The following is a 21,994-nucleotide window of genomic DNA, read 5'->3' as shown; positions in this document are numbered from 1 at the left end:
AACTCACACAGTCAGTATACAGATTAAAAGGGACCCTGCTGATCAAGTGCCTAGCACGTAGCATGTAATAGGTACTCAGTAAATTGCATGCAAGATAGAAGCAACCACGTGCATGTCCTGCGTGCTGCTCCCTCTAAAACCCCTTGGAGTTCATGCAGGGAAGGAAACAGGCCCCTTTGGGGCTTGCAGGAAGAGGGAGAGGCTGGGGAGCCAGGGCTGCTTGCCTCAGTTTAATAAGCCCTTTCATGTGGTCTGAGATCTCAGGGCGGCCAGAAAGGATGGCAGGCCGGTGGTTCTGTGAAGAGCCAGTAATGAGGCTGTGGAGTCAGTAATGAGGGTGCAGAGCCAGGGTTCTTGAGTGGGAGAAGTTTGACATGGTCTCTCCAAATTAGTGCTAGGACTCAGCAGGTAGCTATGGCAGGGGGCATCTAAAAAGTAGTGGTGCTGGGGGTATTGAGAGGGAGGAAGAGGCTGGGGAAAATTCAGATAAAAGAGCCATGGTGTTTGTTGACAAGTCCAGGAGAGCTAGGATTTCAAGTCTTGTGTCCACACCAGCACCAATTTCTTCCTCTGACAAAATATGCACATGCCGACACACACCTTCAGCTACCCTCACACACTCACCTCTCTCTTTCACACACACACATAACAAACTCCTCAGGCTCACCTCATCTTATCTGCAGGAAGCTGTGTTAGTTAGGGAAGGCGTACTGCTGCTACAAATCATTGCAAAACTGTAGAGGCTCAAACACAATGGAATTTCATTTCTCACCCTCAGTACAGTCCAGGGCAGGAATGCTGGGTTAGTCAGTAGATCTTCATGTGGAGGCTTAGGGTCCAGGTTCTACCACCTCTAAGGCTGTTGTCATCTGCATGGTCAAGGCCAGGTCACCACACCAAGGAGCCAGCCAGCAGAAAGGAACAGGAGTGTGTGGAGAGACACACCCACAGTTTTGAAAGCCTGACCCACAGGTGGCACACACTTCTTCCCCTACATCCCATCTGCCAGACTAACCACATGGACACCCCTAACTTCATGAGAGGTGGGAAATGTAGTCTAGGCATGAGCCCAGGAAAGAAGGAGAGTAGAATTTGGCCCAGGTGGAGTAATTACCTGCTTCCTGAAGATTCTTAGAATCCCTCCCATTCACTGATGCTGAACATACCTTTGTTGTTGCTGTTAGTTGCTGTGAGATCAATTCTGGCTCAGGACCACCCCATGTGTGCAGAATAGAACTGCTCCATAGGGTTTTCAAGGCTGTGACCTTTCAGGAGAAGATCTCCAGGCTTGTCTTTGGCTATTAGCCAGGCACTTAAAGCATTTGCGTCACCCAGGGACTCCTTCAAAATGCCGTTAATGGGTCGCAAATGTTCTGATCCATTAGGAAAAAAATAGACTTAGCCTGTGAGTGTCTTTGGAGAAGTCACACAAGGAGTCACCCCAGAGGTGTCAGAGGACATGTGGAAAAAGCCTTGGGGGGGGGGCGGCAGTGAGCTGAGTAGAAGAGGTACAGCAGTAGTTAATGTTGCCTGGGACAAGAACTCCTTAAACACATACCAACCCAGTTACCAATGAGTCAGTTCCAATTTATGGTGACCCCATGTGTGCAGAGTAGAACTGTGCTCCATAGGGTTTTCAAGGGCTGATTTTTCAGAAGTAGATCTCCAAGCCTTTCTTTAAGGCACCTCTGAGTGGGTTCAAATAGCCAACCTTTTGGTTAGTAGCCCAGCACTTGACCTGTTGCACTACCTGGAACCTCCAAGAACCCTTACATACCATACATACTTACATCTACACTCTGGCTCCCATGCATATGTATTTACAAATACCCATACATTCAGTTCCCAAATGATACTTTTGAGATGCACAACATACTCCACACACTATTTCACACAGACACATATACACATTCAGCTCAACACCTGCACTTAATCATCCCAAGCCATGTCTATGTATGCATACCCACAAAAGGTCTTCAGAAGTCCATGAAGTGAACTTCAAGGATATAAGATACGGAAAAATGTCTCTCTGGGAAAGTCTCCCCATACCAGCCATAGTGTCTGAGAGTTCACCATTAACCATCCATTGCATCTAAATAAGAAGCCCTTACACTTGTATAGACCTTAACACCTCACAAAGCACTCTTTCATTTATTGCTCAATCATAGGGTAAATATTTACTCAGCATGATTGGCAGTGAAGATACAAAGATGAATAACACACAGCCCTGTCCTCCAGGGAGATACATGCATAAGCAAACAATCCCACAGTGAGATAAGCTCTCACAGAGGAACAAGAGGCCTACTGGGGAAGAAAGAGCAGGATTGGTCCTGTGTGGGGTCACACAGGATGATAGCTGAGGTAGGCTTTCAAGGCTATGGTCGGTCATTGGGTGGAGAATGAGGGATGAGGTTTCCAGGAAAAGGGAACACTGTAGCAAAGGGGTCAAGGTGGCTTATCTGAAGAGTGACGAGTAATTCAGACAGATGGCAAAGTACTTTCTACAACTGGAGTTCCACTAAGTAAGGCCAAGATGTGACATGAGAGAATTACAGTCTTTTCCCAAAGTACAAGGAGAAAATGATATCATTCAATATTTTGTCCATAGAATCTTTCACGTTAGGTAAAATATTCTTGTCAATGTAGAGGTTATCTCCTTGCAACAGGCAGGATTCAGTTTTAACATAAAATAAAATAAAAAGACTCTTGGTCTTTCAAAAGAGGGCATTCAACTTTTCACAGGTGTACAAGTTATTAACAGCAATTGCAGTAATCCCTGTGCAACCCTACCCTTAATCAATGTGATATTTCCATTATCGTTAATCTCTCCCTTTTCCCTCCCTCTGTCCCTGGTAACCACTAATAAACTTTGTTCTCTATACATTTGCCTTTTCTTGTCTTTTTATAAAAGTGGAGTTATATAATATTTGTCCTTTTGGGATTGACTTATTTCACTCAGCAAAATGTCTTCCAGCTCCATCCATATTATAGTATGTATCAAGACTTCATTCCTCCTACTGGCTGAGTAGTATTCCACTGTGTGCATCACATTTGATTTATTCATTTATCTGCTGATGGGCATTAATTAAGTTGTTTCCACATTTAGGCTATGTGAATAGTGTTGCCGTCAACATTGGGGTACAAGTCTCTGTTTGAGTCTCTGCTTTCAAGTCTTTTGGGTGTATACCTAGGAGTGGAATTGGTAGGTCATATGATAGTTCTATTTTTTGTTTTTTGAGGAAATGCCACATTGTTTTCCACAAAGGCTGTACCATTTTACATTCACACCAGCAATGGGTAAGAGTTCCAATTTCCCCGCATCCTCATCAACATTTGTTATTTTGTTTTATTTTTCATTATTAGCCATCCTAGTGGGGATGAAGTAGTATCTCATTGTGGTTTTGATTTGCATCTTTTTGATGGCTAATGATGCTGACCATCTTTTCATGTTTTTGGTGACCATTTCAATGTCCTCTTTGGTGAAATATCTATTCAAGTGCTTTGCCCATTTTATAATTGAGTTATTTGACTTTTTGTTGTTGTCAAAGTTTTATATATATTTTGGTTATCATATTTTTATCAGATAGATTGTTTCTGAAGATATTCTCCCAGCTGGTAACTTATTTTTTTTAACTTTTTTGATAAAGTCTGATGAACAAATTTTTAAAAACTTTTTGTGAGGTCCAACTTGTTTACTTTGTTTTTTGGTGTTTGTGCTTTTGTTATTATATTAGATAATCCATTGTTGACAGCTAGGCCTGACAGCATTGCCCTTGCTTTTTCTTCTAAGAATTTTATGGTTTCAGTTTGCACTTACTATGGCTATGCAGTATGTTTTAAAATCAGGAAGTGTGAGTTCTCTTTGTTCTTCTCTTTTAACATGGCTTTATCTATTGGGAGCCTACTGGCAAAAGTTGTGATAGATATATTTATAACAACAAGAAGAAAAAAGACCACTGGGCCTGCCAACTCAGGACCATAGTGTTGGGGGACACCAGGCTCAATTGGCACAACATAATTGTTGTAGTTAAGGTTGTAAATCTACTTGGCTGGGCCTGGTTGAATGTCTGGGCAGCTGGTGGTAATTATTACCCATGATGAGACTGGCAATCAACTCGATGGTGAGATCTATCATAAGCAACTGAGTAGCTGCTTTAGGGATATAGTCTGCTTCCCATATATAAGAAGCAGCTTTGGGAATGGTCTCTAGCTTATGGCATCCATGAATCCTGCATGAAGCCAAGTCATTGTTCAGCTGCCTGCCATGTTCTGCTGATCCTGAGACTTTCAACGGACTTGAATCAATGGCCTGCTGTTTATTTGGTAACATCGGGACTGTGCCATTTTCTTTGTTGACCTTGGGCTTGTTAGTCTCAGCAGCCAGTAGCCGCCTGAGTGAAGAGATGCCTCTAGCTTCAGTGGGCCAGGAGCAAGAGGCAGAGCTGAAGCCCAAGATCAAGGGACTTTCACACAGCCCCTAGAACCTGGAACCTTGGAACTCGGGCTTCCAGCCTCCAAAAATTGTAAGAATAAACTCCTGTTTGTTAAAGCCATCCCATTTGTGGTATGTATTCCTGTCAGAGTGGCACTAGGTAACCAATACAATAATATATAAAAAATCTTGTTCTATAGTCTACTTTGGTTAGTAGCAAGTGGGGTCTTAAAAGCTTTGGAGCAGCCATCTCAGAAGCAGCAAATGGTCTCCTCTCATCTGAAGGAAAGGAGTATGAAGAAAATCAAAGGCATTTGGAAACAGTTAGTCCAAGGATATGATGGCTTTCCAGACCAGAAGAACTAGATGGTGCCTGGCTACCAATGCCAACCACTTGGGAAGGGATCAAAATTGGAGATCCTGGATAGAGTGGGAAGAAAAATGTGGGACAAAATTCAAAAACACAATAATGACCAGAATTACTGGTCAGACAGAGTCTGGTGGGAACCCCAAGACTATGGCCCTGGAATACACTTCAGGCCCGGGATAGGACTCACCTCCAAGGACTAGCTCTCAGCTCAATAGTAGAAAGACTTACATACAGAACACCCAACCCAGGGCGATGGCATTCACCTACTCTATCAAGATATACCCCTTGGAGCAATTGGCCATGTGGCACCAGAATGGCAGCATTCACATGGAGGGAAAGCTGGACCGACAGGATTGCATAGTTAAGAAGGGCACGAGGTGTGTATGTGTGGGGAAGGGATGCAAGGAAGGGAGGGGAGGAGAGTGGGTTAGGGTTGAGGATGGTAATCAAGGAGTGAAACCAAATGTACACAAACTGCTGAATGTAAAACAAATTCTGCTCTGTAAAATTACACCTGAAGCACAATAAAAGAAAAAGAAGAAAAAAGAAAGAGTAGCTACTGAGGCTGATTATATACAATCAAACTCCTCATGAGATTTGGTTTCCTTGGTTTGGAGGTTTAGGGTCATGGTTTCATGGGACACCTCAGTTAACTGGCGTAGTGATATATTTAGTGCTTATGTTCTACTTTCTTATTCATTGTGTAGTGCCTGGGGTCTTAAAAGCTTATAAGTGGTCATCCAAGACACAACAACTAGTCTCTATCCACCTGGGAGAACAAAGGAAGAAGGAGAGTCAGGAATAGGAGGAGGGTATGCAATATGTAGCCAATTGCCTCTTTTGCCTTGATACCAGAAGAACTTCATTGTGCCAGGCTACCATTAATAAACATTTTGATCAAAGATTCTGTAAAAGAATCTTGTTCCAAAGGGGAAGAAATATATAATAGGAGATTAAATTCTAATGGATTCCCACTTTCAGCAAACAAAGTCTTTCTTCAATTCTGATGTCATGTTCCTCTTCATATAATCCAGGTTCTCAAATTATTTGCTCAGCATACAAATTGAATAGTATGGTGAAATGATACAACCCTTGATTTTAAAACATGCAATATTCCGTTGTCCTCTTCGAATGACAGACTCCTGGTCTATGTACAGGTTCCTCATGAGAATAATCAAGTGTTCTGGAATTCTCATTTTTCTCAATGTTATCCATAATCTGTTATGATCCACAAAATCGAATCATTTAGCATAGTCAATAAAACATAAGTAAACATCTTTCTGGTATTCTTTGCTTTTAGCCAAGATCCAGCTGACATCAGCAATGATATCTCTCATTTCATGTCATTTTCTGAACCCAGGTAACATTTCTGGAAGTTCTCTGTCAATATACTGCTAAAACTGTTTTTGAATTATCTTCAGTAAGATTTTACTTGCATGTGATATTAATGATATTGTTCAATCATTGGCACATTCTGTGGGATCACCTTTCTTTGTAATGGGTACAAATATGGATCTCTTCTAGTCAGTTGGCCAGGTAGCTGTCTTCCAAATCTCTTGGCATAAACCAAGTGAGTGCCTCCAGTGGGGCATACATTTATTGAAACATCTCAGTAGGCATTCTGTCAATTCCTGGAGACTTTTTTTCACCAATTCCATTAGTGCAACTTTGATTTCTTTCAGTACCATTGGCTCTTGATCATATGCCTTCTCCTGAAATGGATGAAGATCAACCAATTCTTTTTGGTATAATGACTGTGTATTCCTTCCATCTCCTTTTTGATGTTTCCTGCATCATTAAATATTTTGCCCATAGAATCTTTCAATATTGGCACTAGAGGCTTAAATTTTTTCCTCATTTATTTCAGCTTGAGAAATGCTGAGTGTGTTCTTCCTTTCTGGTTTTCTAATTTCAGGTCTTTGCACATTTCATTATAGTAATTGGCTTTGTCTTCTCAAGCTGCTCTTTGAAATCTTCTATTCCACTCTTTTATCTTGTTGTACTTTCCATTTGCTTTAGCTCGTCTCTGTTCAAGGGCAAGTTTCAGAGTCTCTTCTGACATCCACTTTGGTCTTTTCTTCCTTTCCTGTCTTTTTAATGACCTCTCACTTTCTTCACGGATGATGTTCTTGAGGTCATCCCACAATTCCTCTGGTTTTCAGTCATTGGTGTTCAAGACATCAAATCTATTCTTTAGATGGTCTCTAAAAATTCAGGAAAGATGTTATCAAGGTCATATTTTGGCTCTCATGGACTTGTTTTAATTGTCTTCAACTTCAATTTGAACATGTATATGAGCAGTTGATGGCTATTCCAAAATCAGCTTGTGGCCTTGTTTTGGCTGAAGATGTTGAACTTCTCCATTGCTTCTTGCCACAGATGTAGTCAGTCTGATTCCTGTGTATTCCCTCTGGTGAAGTCCATGTGTATAGCCATCACTTATGTTGTTGAAAAAAGGTGTTTGCAATGAATAAGTCTTTGGTATTGCAAAATTCTATCATGCAATATCAAGCATTATTTCTATCACCAAAGCCATATTTTCCAACTACCAGTGACTCTTCTTTGTTTCCAACTTTTGCATTCCAATCACCAGTGATAATCAACACATCTTGATTGCATGTTCAGTCAATTTCAGATTGCAGAAATTGCTAGAAATCTTCAATTTCCTCATCTTTGGCTTTGGTGGTTGGTGCATAGATTTGAATAATAGTAGTATTAACTGGTCTTCCTTGTAGGTGTATGGCTATTATCCTATCACTGACAGCATTATACTTCAGGACAGATCTTTTTTTTTTTTTTTTTTTAATTGTGATTTGGGTGAAAGTTTACAGAGCAAACACTTTCCATACAGCAGTTCACATATTTAGGATAGATCTTGAAACAGTCTTTGTGATGATGAATGCCACATCATTCCTCTTCAATTTGTCATTCTCAGCATAGTAGCTCATATGGTGGTCTGATTCAAAATGGCCAAAACCAGTCCATTGCAGCTCACTAATGCCTAGGATATCAATCTTTATGAGTACTATTTCATTTTTGACAACTTCCAGTTTTCCGAGATTCATACTTTGTACATTCCATGTTCTGATTACTAATGGATGTTTGCATTTGTATCTACTCATTTTGAGTTGTGCTACATCAGCCAGTGGAGGTCCCAAAAGCTTTACTCTATCCATATCATTAAGATTGTCTCTACTCCAAGGAGTCAGCTCTTCCCCAGTCAAATTTTGAGTGCTTTCCAACCTGATGGACTTATCTTCTGGCATGATATTGGACAATGTTTCAGGGCTATTCCTAAAGTTTTCCAGTAATATATCAGACAGTGTTTCACTGCTATTCATAATGTCTTCACTGGCCAATTGTTTGGGAAGTGGGTGGCCTCTTCCTTCTTCCAAGTCTGTCTTAGCCTGGAAGCTCTGCTGAAACCTGTCCACCATGGGTAACCCCTTTGACATTTTGCAACACTGGTGGCATAGCCTACAGCCTCACAGCAACATGTAAGCCACCATAGAATGACAAACTGTCAGACAAGTTCATCTCCCTTAGTTGTTCCTAACTGCTAGCTCTGTACCTGCCTACCTCAGGCCCCAGCCTTAAAATAGAGCTTCCCCAACAAAAGCAGCTCCCAGCTTAAAGACTATGGTCTGCAGTATGGATTACACCTCAATATAAAGAAAACAAAAAATCCTCACAACTGGTCCAATAAACAGCTTCATGATGGATGGAGAAAAGATCGAAGTTGTCAAGGGCTTCATATTACTTGATTCTACAATCAACACCAATGGAAGCAGCAGTCAAAACATCAGATTACATATGCATTGGGCAAATCTACTGCAAGAGACCGCTTTGAAGTGCTGAAGAGCAAAGTCTTCTTGAAGACTAAGGTATGCCTAATGCGAGCATGGTATTTTCAATCACTTCATATGCATGTGAGAGCTAGACAATGAATAAGGAAGACCGAAGAAGAGTTGATCCTTTTGAGTTGTGGTGTTGAAGAAGAATGATAAGAGTACCATGGTCTGCTAGAAGGACTAACAAACCTGTCCTGAATGTAGTGCAGCTGGAATGCTCCTTGGAAGCAAAAACGACACAACCTACTTTGGTCGTGTTGTCAGAAGGAACCATTCCCTGCAGAAGGATAACATGTTGGTAAAGTGGAGGGTCAATGAAAAGGGAGAAGGCCCTCAATGAGATGGATTGACATGGTAGCTACAACAATGGGCTCAGATGTAGCAGGGATTGTGAGACTGGCACAGAACCGGGCAGTGTTTCATTCTGCTGTGCATAGGGTCCCTATGAGTCAGAGGTGACTTGATGGCACCTAATAACGACAAGAACAATAGACTCTAGACTTTCTGGAGCTGTGGAGGGTAGATGAACTCCTGAAGCTATTGCCCTGAGATAATCTTTAAACCTTAAAACAAAAATAACCCCTGAAGTCCTCTTAAAACTGAAAAATAGTTTAGCTTAACCCACCAGCCACTCCTCAGAAGAAAGATTGGGCAATCTACTTCTGTAGTGATACCACCTTGGAAACCCAAGGAGGGGTCGTTATGAGTTGGGTCCGATTCAAGGGCACATAACAACAACAGTAAAAAAAAAAAAAAAAGTCTGCCTTGAGCATTATGCTCTTTGAAGAACTATCTATATGGGATCAAATTGACAACAGTAGCTTGAAAGATCAGAAAAGAACCTTAGGGGGCAACGAATGTATGTTAATAAGGGAGGAACAAAAGAGGGTGAGAATTGTTGCACACAAGAAGAATGTAATTAGTGTCACTAAATGGTACATGTAGAAACTGTTGAATTGGCATACATTTTGCTGTGTATATTCTCAACAGCAATGACAAAATTAAAAAAATAAATAAAAGAAGAGGGACTTCAGTGCTGAGATTTAGTTACACAAGTGATGGAATTGCTAAGGGGTGACCAGGGGGCAATGAGTCATCTAGAGACTAGCAGCAGCGGGAAGCTACTATCACCCCCCCCAACCCAGCCCCTCAACCAAGGGCAGAGGAGCAAGGGTCACCAGAACCTAAGGTCCAAGGCTATCTGGAAGGAGCTACAACTCCAGAGGGGATTGCCCTGTGGGTGCCGGAATCAAAGGGTAGATTCAGCGGCTGACAGTGACACATCACTTCAAGTAGAAAAAGAGGAAGAAATACTTGGCTTCTCCCCTTTTCCTGCTCTCCAGTCTTCTTCCAGTGCCTCATTGGCCAACTGTACCTGGAAGCCAGGGCAAAGGAGCCTGGGAAATGTAGTTTCCTACCTTACAGAGCAGGGCAAGAGAAAGGAGGAAACCAGACAGGAGAGCAAATAACTGGTGCACTCTTACAATATCTTCTTAAACTTCTGGTATCAGCTGTAGATTGTTTGCTGGTGTTAAACCAAATGAATAAATGCCAAATGAATATTAACAGAAATAAACAAAACTCAGAAGCAGCCACTTACACTTATTTTATTTTTCCTGGGTAAGTGCTTAGAGTTGCAGTTTTAAAGCTCATGAACTTAATGAAATTTAACACTGAAAATAGCATTTCGTGTTTTTCATTAACAGAATTGTCACTAGTTTATATGATGGAAAGAAATACGTCAGAATTTCAGGCTATGTCTTTCATAAAGAGGGCTAAGACCGATGGCTGCACCAGATAACAGCTTTTGCCCCTCCAGATTCTCTCTACCCCTTCTCCCCAGCTCTGTGCCCTAGAAAAACCGTCCAATGTGTTCCTATGAGCTCTGGCTTTTGATTGGGTGCAGCCATGAGGAACAGCAGCAAGAGTCTGATAAAAGGGAAAAGAGTGAGGTTGAAGTCTTTATTCATCTGGTTTCTACCTATGAGACTGTTCCTGTGATCCACCAAATTCTCTAGACCTGTGCTCAACTGTGGAGTGAGATGAGGTGGTTATTTTTTTCCCCTTAGAGACATTTGGCAATGTTTGGAGGGGCAGGGGCTACTACTAGAATCCAGTAGGTACAGGTCAAGGATGCTGCAATGCACAGGACAGTCACCTCTAACTGCCTCCATCAAAAACAATTATCCACGTCAAATGTCAATAGCATTGACAATGTTCCAAACCAGTGTCACTTGAACTATTTGTAGGGAAGGACCAGTTTTCTTTATTCCCAATCCATTGCAGGCCAATACGTTTTGTAAGAAGACAATAAAAATCAGCTTTGTTGTTGTTGTTGTTGTTATGTGCTGTCGAGTCAGCCCCGACTCATAGCGACCCCTCCTTGGGTTTCCGAGGCAGTATCACTATGGAAGTAGGATTGCCCACCCTTCCTTCCGAGGAGTGGCTGGTGGGTTTGAACCGCCAGCCTTCTGGTTAGCAGTCAAGTGCTTTAACCACTATGCTACCAGAGCTCCCAAAAATCAGCTAGTAGAAAAAATCATCATGCACTTGGATGTCACAACCATTGCCAAATTGTTATAAAACTTTAATACTTACTCTTAATTAAAATGTACTATCAGATCATAAGGAAATCTGGTGATGTAGTACATAAGATATTTGGCTGCTAACCAGAAGGTTAGTGGTTCAAACCCCCCAGCTTCTCCACAGAAGGAAGATGAGGCAATCTAGTTCTGTAAAGATTTACAGCCTTGGAAACCCAAGGGGGGTCACTATGAGTCAGAATGGACTTACAGGCAGTGGGGTGTTTTTGTTTTTGTTTTTGCTTTTTGTACCTGATCATGGACCAAGAACAAATGGCTCATGGGGCAGCATTGAGCTGTGGACCATACTCCAAGAAGCACTGATCAAGATGATTCTCCCTCCTTTCTAGATTCAGTAGCATTCCTTGGTATTCTCAGGTCTAGGGATGGTAACAGCTTGGGCACTTCTCCCAGTGGCTATCAAATTGATTCCGACTCTTGATGACCTCATTTGTGTCAGAGTAGAATTTTGCTTCCTAGGGTTTTCAGTGGCTGATTTTTGAAATAGATCACCAGGCTTTTCTTCCAAGGTGCCTCTGAATGGACTTGGACTACCAACCTTTGGATTAGCAGTCAAGTGTGTTAACTGTTGGCACCACCCAGTGGACTCCCAGCTGCTACTAGACCTGAGTGATTGTATTTTTCCTTATGGATCCCCTATATCCACCTCTTTGTCATTAGTCCTGTTATAAATAAAGTCTCCTTTAATTATCCCTTTGTAAGTGTGCTTTCTGATCCTGAAAGACCTCTGACTCTTTCTGAGGTTTTTTTTGTACGGGAGCAAGTTTTTAAGAATGTGGGCAGATACAGAGGGTGGCTAGGCAGGATGACAAGAATCTGGTGAGAAGCCTGGTCCAGGGCTCAATGAAGACAGCACCATAAGGAGCTTGGAGTGTGTTGGACTGTCTCTTGTAGGTCATGGTTGGCCCTTGACTGTTCCAGTAGGCAAAGGGCGTGGCCAGGATTGTGTTCTAGATGGAAAACTCTGATGATGGCGGTGCTGAGAAAGGATGTTGAAGAGAACAAAACCAGAGGCAGAAAGAGACCTGTTTGGAGGTTGTTCATCCCAACCAGAAATGGCAAGGTTGAAGCATGTGTGTGAAGTGGAGTGGAAGGAGAAGTTTTGGAGGTTGACTCTACTAGCTGGAATGGTGGGTCATGGGTAGGAATGAAAGGGTAAATAATGGCTGCTTGGATGTAGCTTGGAGGATCAATGGATGTTTTTTGGGAGGGTAGAAAGGGACACAGCGTAGGAGTTGAATTCATTTCTGCCTCTGGAACTTGACTGTGATCATTTCACACAATGTCCCTGGGCACATCATCCTGTCCATTGCCTACCACGGGGCTTGGTCTGGCTTATGATTAAGTGTAGGAGCTCTGGATCCACATGGACCCAGATCTGATCTCAGCTCCATCATCCCCACAAAGTGCAAACTACTCAGTCTCCTTCTTTTCTAAATGGGAGTAATAATAACAACAGCAGCAGCAATAGCTTTCTCAGAGGGTTGTGAGGAGGTTAAATGAGGTAATGCATATAAACTTCTTGATAAAAGGGAAAAGAGTGAGGTTGAAGTCTTTATTCTTCTGGTTCCTACCTGTGAGACTGCTCCTGTGATCCACCAAATTCTCTAGACCTTTGCTTCTCAACTGGGGAGTGAGATGAGGGTGGTTATTTTTTCCCCTTGGAGACATTTGGCAATGTTTGGAGGAGTAGGGGTTACTACTAGAATCCAGTAGGTACAGGTCAAGGATGCTGCAACATGAACACTGGTTATTATTGTTATCAGGAAAGGCAAACCTGACTTCAGGGGCTGTTTGGCCCTAGTGGGCTCCAGCTCTCCTGTAAGTAGCTGCTGTGGATATACACGTATAGACATACACACATATATTCACATACACACACATATACATACATGCACACACACACACAAGGCAGAGGAATAGGAACTGCCTTTAAGCTCTTAATCCTGGAAAGCAAGCCTTTTCCTCTGCCTTTGCTCCTGATGGGCCAGTTAGGATGTGAAGCTTTTCCAAACCTCAGCAGGCCAGCCACCTTCTGGTGCAAAAGTGTGAGCCAGGGGCTCTGAGCACTGCCATAGGGAAAGGTGGCTCACTGGCCAAAGACCAGGGCAGGCTTTTGAATGACATGAGGAAAAATGTACCATGTCTGTTATGTGGTATGAAACAAGCCCCAACTCTGGATCTAGAAGACTAGCGTTAAAGGCCCAATTGCCACATCCTTGAAGCCTCAGCTATATGGCCTCAGGCAAATCACTCAGCCTCTCTGAGTCCTGGCATGTCCTCTCTGTGAAATGGAAGCATTGCTTTCTGTCCTCACAGATTGCCATTCTGCCCAGGAAGAACTATGGCTGGGAATTCCCTGGATGGACCTAAGGGACTGGCCTGCAGGGCCCTGCTGGTTCCATTCCAGCTCCTGCACTCTGGACTCTCTGCCCCTCTCAGCCAAGTGCTGGGGCAGGTGGGCCTTGGGGACTTGGCTTCCCCAGCATTGGAGCAGGCAGGAGGGTGAGGCAGAGGCAGCAGCCTTCAAGGCTGTCCCTGACAGGATGTCAATACCTGCCTGTCAGCTCCAATCCTCAGAGTGGAGTCACAGGTAGAAGTGTTCAGGCTCTGGTATTTCATATTTGAGATCTCAATTATGTTGCCTGGCTCTAGGTCTGAGGGGTTGACAGCAGCTTATGGCGCCCTCTCCTCAAATAATAGGGGACAGGAAGATAGGGATGCCAGGAAGGCTGCAGGGAGGGATGTGGTACCACTAGGCCTCTGTGAATATTTCTGGGGACATAGGCACCATCGCTGGAGATAGCAGAAAGCAAGATGCCTCAACAAGGGCTTTAGAGATCAGGGTTTGCTTCCAAGTTTCCTGAAGGTCCAGAAGGACAGAGCTTGCTGCCCCACCATACCCTCTCCCAAGTCAGAGAATCCACTCAAGGCCTCTCCATCCACAGGAACTCTTTGCCAGCTCTCTTTGGATGAGCCTGGCCTGCCATGACCCAAGGATGGTGCACTCACTCTGGGATGCAGAATTTCTCCCCAGTCTTCAAAATTACACTGTCCTCTCTGCCTTTGAGCAAAATACCCCTCCTAACACCAGCTCTCTTTTGCTTAGACCAAGCTCCTGTCCTTCTTCTCACCCTTTAGTCATTGGCAGCAAAGGTTCTCCCTTCTGAGTCACTAGAAAGCCCTGTGGACACCAAGAGCATGATTGCTCCTAAGGGCAGGACTGGTCTCTGACGTGGCACAGTGCCTGGCCCAGAGAAAGGGCTCAAATCTCACTATCACAGGACACAGCAATTGTCGACCAAGCCCTGGGGCAGGCTAGAGAGGGCCCAGGGCTCATGCAACTCCAACCCCCACTTCCCAGCAGACTGAGGGAATGTTTGCAGCAGACATGGCGGGAGGGAGGAAGTTCCTTTGTTTAATTTCTACTTCTTCACACCTTTAACCTCTCTCTCTGCCTCTATGTGTCTCCCTCTCTCTCTCTCTCCTTGTGACTCCTGTGTCTCATATTCACTTGAGTCCCTCCTCCTTTTCTTCACCTCTAAATGCCTCCCCCTCTCTGCTTTTAATTATCCTTTTTCTTTCTCTTTTCCTTTATTTCATACACATTGTCTTTTTATTTCCACACCCATGGTGGTGTGTTTTCTCACATGATCTTCACAATGTATCTTTCTCTGCATCTTTTGTTGTCCACACCTCTCTCTACCTCTGCTATCCCTTTCTCTCTCTCCATTCCTTTTTCACCCTGATCTACTTCTGTTATTCTACTTGGGGCTCTCTCCACATGCTACTCCTTCCTCTTCCCTATCCCTTCCCTCCTCCTCCTCCTCCTTCTCCTCTTCTCTTCTCCTTCATGTCTGTTCACCTCTCTGCTGGTCTGTCTTTTGCTCTGTCCCTGTCTCTCTCTGTATCCCCATATCTATCTCTGTCTCTCTCTCCCACACTCTCTCTCTTTCTTACCATTTCTGGCTCTCTCCCTCTCTCTCTCTGTCTCCCCCATCACCCTACCCACCCCACCTCACCACCCCTCAACCTCTGTGTCTATGTCCCCCCACCCCAGGATGATCCCAGCCTCCAACAAGGCCTTCGTGGTCAACAACCTGGTGTCGGGGACTGGCTATGACTTGTGTGTGCTCGCCATGTGGGACGACACTGCCACGACGCTCACGGCCACCAACATCGTGGGCTGTGCCCAGTTCTTCACCAAGGCCGACTATCCACAGTGCCAGTCTATGCACAGCCAGATCCTGGGTGGCACCATGATCCTGGTCATTGGGGGCATCATCGTGGCTACGCTGCTGGTCTTCATCGTCATCCTTATGGTGCGCTACAAGGTCTGCAACCATGAAGCACCCAGCAAGATGGCAGCTGCCACTGTCAGCAATGTGTACTCACAGACAAATGGGGCCCAGCCACCCCCCATGGGCAGTGCTTCCAGTGGGGCACCCCCACAGGGACCACCCAAAGTTGTGGTGCGGAATGAGCTGGTCGAGTTCAGTGCCACCCTGGCCCGGGGCAGTGACTCCTCTTCCTCCAGCTCCCTGGGCAGCGGGGACCCAGCAGGGCTGGGACGGGGCCCCTGGAGGCTCCCACCCCCTGCCATCCGGCCCAAGCCCAACCTTGACCGCCTGATGGGGGCCTTTGCCTCTCTGGACCTCAAGAGTCAGAGAAAGGAGGAGCTGCTGGACTCCAGGACTCCAGCAGGGAGTGGGTCAGGGACATCAGCCAGGGGCCACCACTCAGACCGAGAGCCACTGCTGGGGCCACCTGCAGCCCGGGCCAGGAGCTTACTTCCCTTGCCCCTGGAGGGCAAGACCAAACGCAGTCACTCCTTTGACATGGGGGACTTTGCTGCTGCAGCAGCAGGAGGGGTTGCCCCAGGTGGTTACAGCCCCCCTCGGAGGGTCTCGAACATCTGGACAAAACGCAGCCTGTCTGTCAATGGCATGCTCTTGCCCTTTGAGGAGAGTGACCTGGTGGGGGCCCGTGGGACTTTCGGCAGCTCTGAGTGGGTGATGGAGAGCACTGTGTAGGCATGGTAGGGGTTGGGGGAATACTCTCTCCCACCCTCGCAGGTTGGAAGAAGGGGAAAAAAAATCTTTATTAGCAAGTCTTTGTGGAGTTTCCATGGCGATGTTTACATCCAGGGACAGCTTTGTCTCCCTGTCAACACCCTCTTCTCCCCACCACCACCCAAATCACCCTCCCTGGCCCGTCCCCCACCACCCAGCAGGGGTGTGCTCAGGGAAAGTGGACACCCTCAAATATTGGACTGAGCCCTGAGTGTTTGGAAAGGCGAGACAACTGCCTTTCTAATCACAAATGTAGCGTATAAGCAAGGGGCTTTGGTTTGCTAATGGTTCCAGTGTTGTTTTATTTCATTTTTTTTTTCCATTTCCCAGACTCCTCTTCTTCATTGTCACAGGTAATTGAGAGTTTATTCTACATATGAAGGTATATCCCCAGCAACCCTCAGCATGGGTGATCACTGAGAGTTGAAAGGAGAAGGAAACAGTTCTAGTTCCACACTAGTTTGGGAAGACCCCTGTCCAGTCCCTTGTGATTCTCAGCCCCTCACATACCTGAGAGCTGACCCAGTTTCCTTTGCTTCTCAAACATACCCTAAACCTCATCACATCAGCTTAAACCAGAAGGATAATGCCCAAGGCTTCCTATGTGAGGGGGAAAGAAGAAGGGCTTTAAGAGGCTATAGGGCATGAAGGATCTTAAATTTTGGAGTTGTTTGTGGATTTTCCCTCTTTTTCTGGGAAGCTGTGACAGAACTTCTCCATGAGCATAGGCTAGGCCAAGGAAAGCAATGTGGAGTGACAGAAGGAGCTCTGGACTTTGAGGCCAAAGCTCAAAGTTTGGGTTCCAGAGCCATGACCCAATAACCAGCTGAATAACTTGGGTAAGACCTTTTCTTTCTTTGGGCCACCGTTTCCTAATTTGCAAAATATTGAGGTTATGCTAGAAGGTCTTCAACTTTTTCCCAGTTCTAAAGAACTAATTAACTCTTCCTGATCCTAAATATTATGGTTGTCAGCTCAGTGGTACCAGGCACACAAGCTGGTAGAACCTTCCCTAGCCTTCTTATAAGACCTTGCTTGACCTATTGCCATCAAGTCGACTCCAACTCATATTTTATGGAAGAATCACTGAAAAGTCAGTGATTCAAAACCACCAGCCACTCCATGGGAAAAAGATGTGTCAGTCTGCTTCCATATTTATTACAGCCTTGGAAACCCTATGGGGTAGTTCTACTCTGTCCTACAGGGTTGCTATGAGTTAGAATCAACTCAGTAGTGGGTAATCTTTCATGGAAGCAGACTGATACATCTTTCTCCCACAAAACAGCTGATGGATTTGAACCTCCCATCTTTTAATTAGCAGCCAAGCACTTAACCACTAGCCTCCAGGGCTCCTTTCTTATTGGACAAAAGGGAGAATTCCAGAGGTTTTGGAAGAGGAATGCTGAATTATTTTAAAATCTCAGAGTTTTAAAATTTGGGGAGATATTTTTGATCATCTCATAATTAATTCTCCCTACTTGTCCACTTATTTAAAGAGAATATAAGAGAATTGCTCCACATCGCACAGTGAGTTACTGATAAAGTCAGGGCATTAGCCAAGGACGCCTACTTCCTAGGGGTGGTGTTTAGGATCCGTTTCCTTGTTTACTTCCCGGATAGAGTAGGTCTGTGTTATTCCTGAAAAGGGTGGCTCAGGGTAGGACATGGAAATGCCTTTTCTTGGTTCCTTGAAGGTAGATCCCCATCCATGGAAATAACAGAATAGGAACTGGGGAAGGGGCACGTGAGCTCCTTTCCATCTGAGGATTAACCGTCACATTCCCATACAGTGGCCAAAGCAGGGGACAAAAGAGATATGACCAGAGACCAGGGATAAACTGCTTCAGAGGAATCTGATCAACCTTGCCCCCTGCATCTCTGTTTCTTCTGGTCTGTTTTCTTCTCGGTCTCTCATTGCCAACACACTACCTCTCCACAGAACTCTCCAACTCATTCTTTCCTTTGTCAACTTTCCTCCATAGATTTCTACCGTCTCTCCTGTTCTCCATCCTCCTCCTTCCACTTTCCAGCCACAGAGGAGGTAACAAAGAATGCAAATAAGTCAGGCTTAAGCCTTGCTTGAGCCCCTGGCCCCCCGGCACTCCCAGGGAACACTCAAGAAGAGGGTCGGGAACTGTCTATGCAGGATTGCCTTCTGGCTCTAGCTCAGGAGCCTCCAAATCCAATGCCTTCATCCTTCCTCACCCTCCTCCCTCCTGCCACCACTCCCTGCTCCTTTTCTCTCTCCTTGTCTCTCTTCCACTATCTTGTCTTCATTCTTCTTTTCCTTCCTCTGATTCTCTGCCCTCTCCCTTCCCTTTCAGGTACTGACAAGGTCTTTAACAGACCAGGCCAGTCACTGCCTGCAACTACAAGTGAATTTTCCAGGCCAGCCCAATGCCAGAACACATCCCATCCCCTGTCATAGCGGCATCTACAGAATAGGGTGACTTGAAAGGAAATCTCGTCTACTTCCTTCTTTTCCCTTTCTCCTTCCCCCTTCTTTTTTCTCTCTTTGCACCTTTCCCATTTATCTCTTCTAAATATAGCCACTGAGGAAGCAGCTCCAAATACCCTTTCTTTTTTTTCTCCCTTGGGTTCAGACATGTCAGAGGGAAAGTGGTGGCCAGTGGAAGGGGAAGAACCAGCTGTCTATTCTCAGCAGCTCTGAGCACTGTTGTGACAAGGATGTGTACTTGCTCTTGTGTTTGTCATGTTTCTGATTTGGAGTTTTGCAAGACAACATTCCTGTGGTTGGAATATAAATGCCAATCTCTTCCTTTGCTAAAAAAAAAAAAAAAAAAATGTACAGTTTAAAAAACAACAGCCAACCACATTTCTTGAGAGGGAGAAAACAAAAAAATTCTCATGTCTGTGAATGTCAGCTGTTCATTTCTCTGGATACTGAAGTTTTCTAAAGATGGCTTTGAAGTGGCATTTTTCTCTTGAACTTGTGTTTGTCACTAATGGGAGCCTGCTTCCTGCCATGTGCATGCATAAGGTGAAGAAAATTCTGGAATAAGAGAGGATGGGACTGTCCTCATGGAGTTGAAAATGGTAGAGAAATCTGTAATGAAGCTCCAGGATGATAAGGGAATAGTCCATCTCAATCTGCCCTGAATGTCCCACCTGATATCTCAATTCTGATCACCATCCCTACCTACTTTTCCTGAACTGTGGCCAACACTACACCTGGCCACTAGAGGTGCACATGTATCCACCACCTATTTTGGTTAAGCCTTCATTGACATTTTTCAAAGGGATCTTTCACTGGAAACCATGGGAGAACAAACTAAAACATAAACCCAAAGTGTGGAAACAATTGAGCTCTGGAACACAGCTTCCCAGCCCTATCTATATCTAAAGTCTAGATCAGCACTGTCCCTTAGAAATAAAATGAGAGCTGCACTGCAATTCTAAATTTTCTAGTTGTTGTTGTTGTTGTTGTTATGTGCCGTCGAGTCAAACCCGACTCATAGCGACCCCTCCTTGGGTTTCCGAGGCAGTATCACTACGGAAGTAGGATTGCCCAACCTTCCTTCCGAGAAGTGGCTGGTGGGTTTGAACCGCCAGCTGTCTGGTTAGCAGGCAAGTGTCTTAGCCACTATGCTACCAGAGCTCCCATAGCCACATTAAAACAAGTATGAAAAACCAGGTGAAATTAATTTTCATAATATATTTTACTTAACCCAGTATATCCAAAATTTTATTATTTCAACATATAACCATCACAAAATGTATTAATAAGAAATTCTGGTCTTTTTTTTTTTGCACAAAGTCTTTGAAACCTGGTGTATAGTTTACACTTATGGCACATCTCAGTTCATTCTCTTGTCGTTAGGTGCCATTGAGTCCATTTCAACTTCACAGTGACCCCATGTGACAGAGCAGAACTGCCCTAAGACTATAATCTTTACAGGAGAAGACTGCCAGATATTTCTTCCGTGGAGCCGCTGGGTGGGTTCGAACCTTTCAGGTAGCAGCCAAGCACTTACCTTTTGTACCAGAGCTCCTTTAAAGTGCTTGAGAGCTGCACGTGGCTAGAACTGGCCGCTAGATGTGACAGAGCAGCTCTAGATACACAATTAACTTGCAAACACCGGTTTTGGAAAGGAAAAGAAACTAACACTTACTGAGCACTTACAGTTTCTAGATACTGTGCTTGGTACTTTGCGTGCAATTCTCACTGAATCTCACTGCAGGCTCTCAAAAGTAGATATTATCCAGCCCATTTTACAAACAAAAGGACAGGGCCCAGAGGGGTAAATAACTTTTCCAAGGTCACATAATAAGTCTGCCTGTGAAGCCTCAGCTCTTTAGCATACTGCTTCCCCTACCCTTTCTTCCTACCTTCAACTCATTCTGGGAGCTCTGGAGGCATAGTGCCTAAGGCATTGACTGCTAACCAGGAGGCTGGCAGTTCAAACCCACCAGCCACTCCTCGGAAGAAAGGTTGGGCAATCTACTTCTGTAGAGATACCGCTTGAAAACCCAAGGAGGGGTCTCTATGAGTTGAGATTGACTCCACGGCAGTGAGTTTCAACTCATTCTATACTACATTGTACACTGAACAATTCAAAAATAGTCTATTTTGCAAGAAGCTCTGAGGGTGTAGTGGTTATGGCATTTGGCTGCTAAACAAAAGGTCGGTGGTTGGTACCCACCAGCCACTTGGTGGAAGAAAGATGAGGCAGTCTGCTTCTATAAAGATTTACAGCATTGGGAACCCAATGGTATTGCTGTGAGTTGGAATCAACTAGATGACAGTGAGTTTGAGTGAGTCTATTTTGAAAGCACTTGGTTTGACCTCAAGGTCTGGTAGAATCCTTGGAGTGCTGACTCCAGGCAAGCACCTCTTGGTTAAGGGCTTTCTCCTGATCACAGACTGGCCTTCCTAGCCCTTCTTGGCTTATAATACATTCCTTCTTCTGGCCAGGAAGATCCCCCAGGCTTCAGTCTTTCCTGCATAGCCTCCTGTGTTGCCATCCCTACTCTTCACCTGGTGACCTCTAGGGGAGTCCTTGTTTAATGAGTCTTCCACCACCAGTCTCATCTGGACCCAGTCTTTCTCCCCACCCTTCTGCTGGAGAGCCTGCAACTTCTTCAAACTCTCTGCCTCACACACCAGCTTCCCCCCATGATCCAACCCACTTTTGCACCCTTTCTTATTCCACAACCTTGTCCTCATCAGAAGAGGAGTTTGCCCACGTTGAGTCTTCCTTCTGGAAAGAGGGAAGCTTCCAGCTCTCTGAGCTTTTGCAGTTGAAGGGTAATGGCTGCATTCGGAGCCCAATTGATGATTAAGCTTTCTGGTGAACAGTTTAACCTCCTTCCCTCAGTTCATATAATAACACATCCCTCAGGTCCCCCTCAAAGGAGATGTTTCTCATTTTTCTTTGATTACAGTGTTGAAATTCCAAAAATAAATATTTTTTTTTATTATTTTTTAAGGGCTATAATTTCCAACCAGGTAAGAGAAAGGTCACTGTCTCTGATTTTCCCTTTCCAAAATGGAAAGTAACTTTCTCTCCCCTCCAGAGTCTGTGGCTATTGATTTTTAATAAGTACAGTATGAGTACTTCATTGTCTTCTGTTCTCAATGTTTCTGTGGTGAAGGTCTTGGGGCTTCAGCAAGATGGGTGGGGCTGCTCCTGTTCTTGGAGCCA

At 44.5% G+C, this 21,994-nt stretch overlaps 1 protein-coding gene across 1 annotated transcript in view; it reads left to right on the top strand.

The window, feature by feature from the left end:
- The window catches only part of LRFN2 (leucine rich repeat and fibronectin type III domain containing 2), a 54,902-nt gene extending 38,613 nt beyond the window's left edge, over positions 1 to 16,289 (top strand). Inside the window, exon 2 of the mRNA XM_007939431.2 lies at positions 15,317 to 16,289. Within this exon, the coding sequence (XP_007937622.1) occupies positions 15,317 to 16,289 (973 nt within the window). The remainder of the gene's footprint in view (positions 1 to 15,316) is intronic.
- The last annotated feature ends 5,705 nt before the right edge of the window (positions 16,290 to 21,994 follow it).

The sequence above is a fragment of the Orycteropus afer genome, unplaced genomic scaffold (genome assembly GCF_000298275.1).
Source record: "Orycteropus afer afer isolate SDZICR_OR568_19922 unplaced genomic scaffold, OryAfe1.0 scaffold00059, whole genome shotgun sequence".
In the NCBI taxonomy this organism is placed as follows: Eukaryota; Metazoa; Chordata; class Mammalia; order Tubulidentata; family Orycteropodidae; genus Orycteropus; species Orycteropus afer.
The sequence above is the reverse complement of the archived record's forward strand: the minus strand, read 5'-3'. Positions and strand labels throughout refer to the sequence as shown.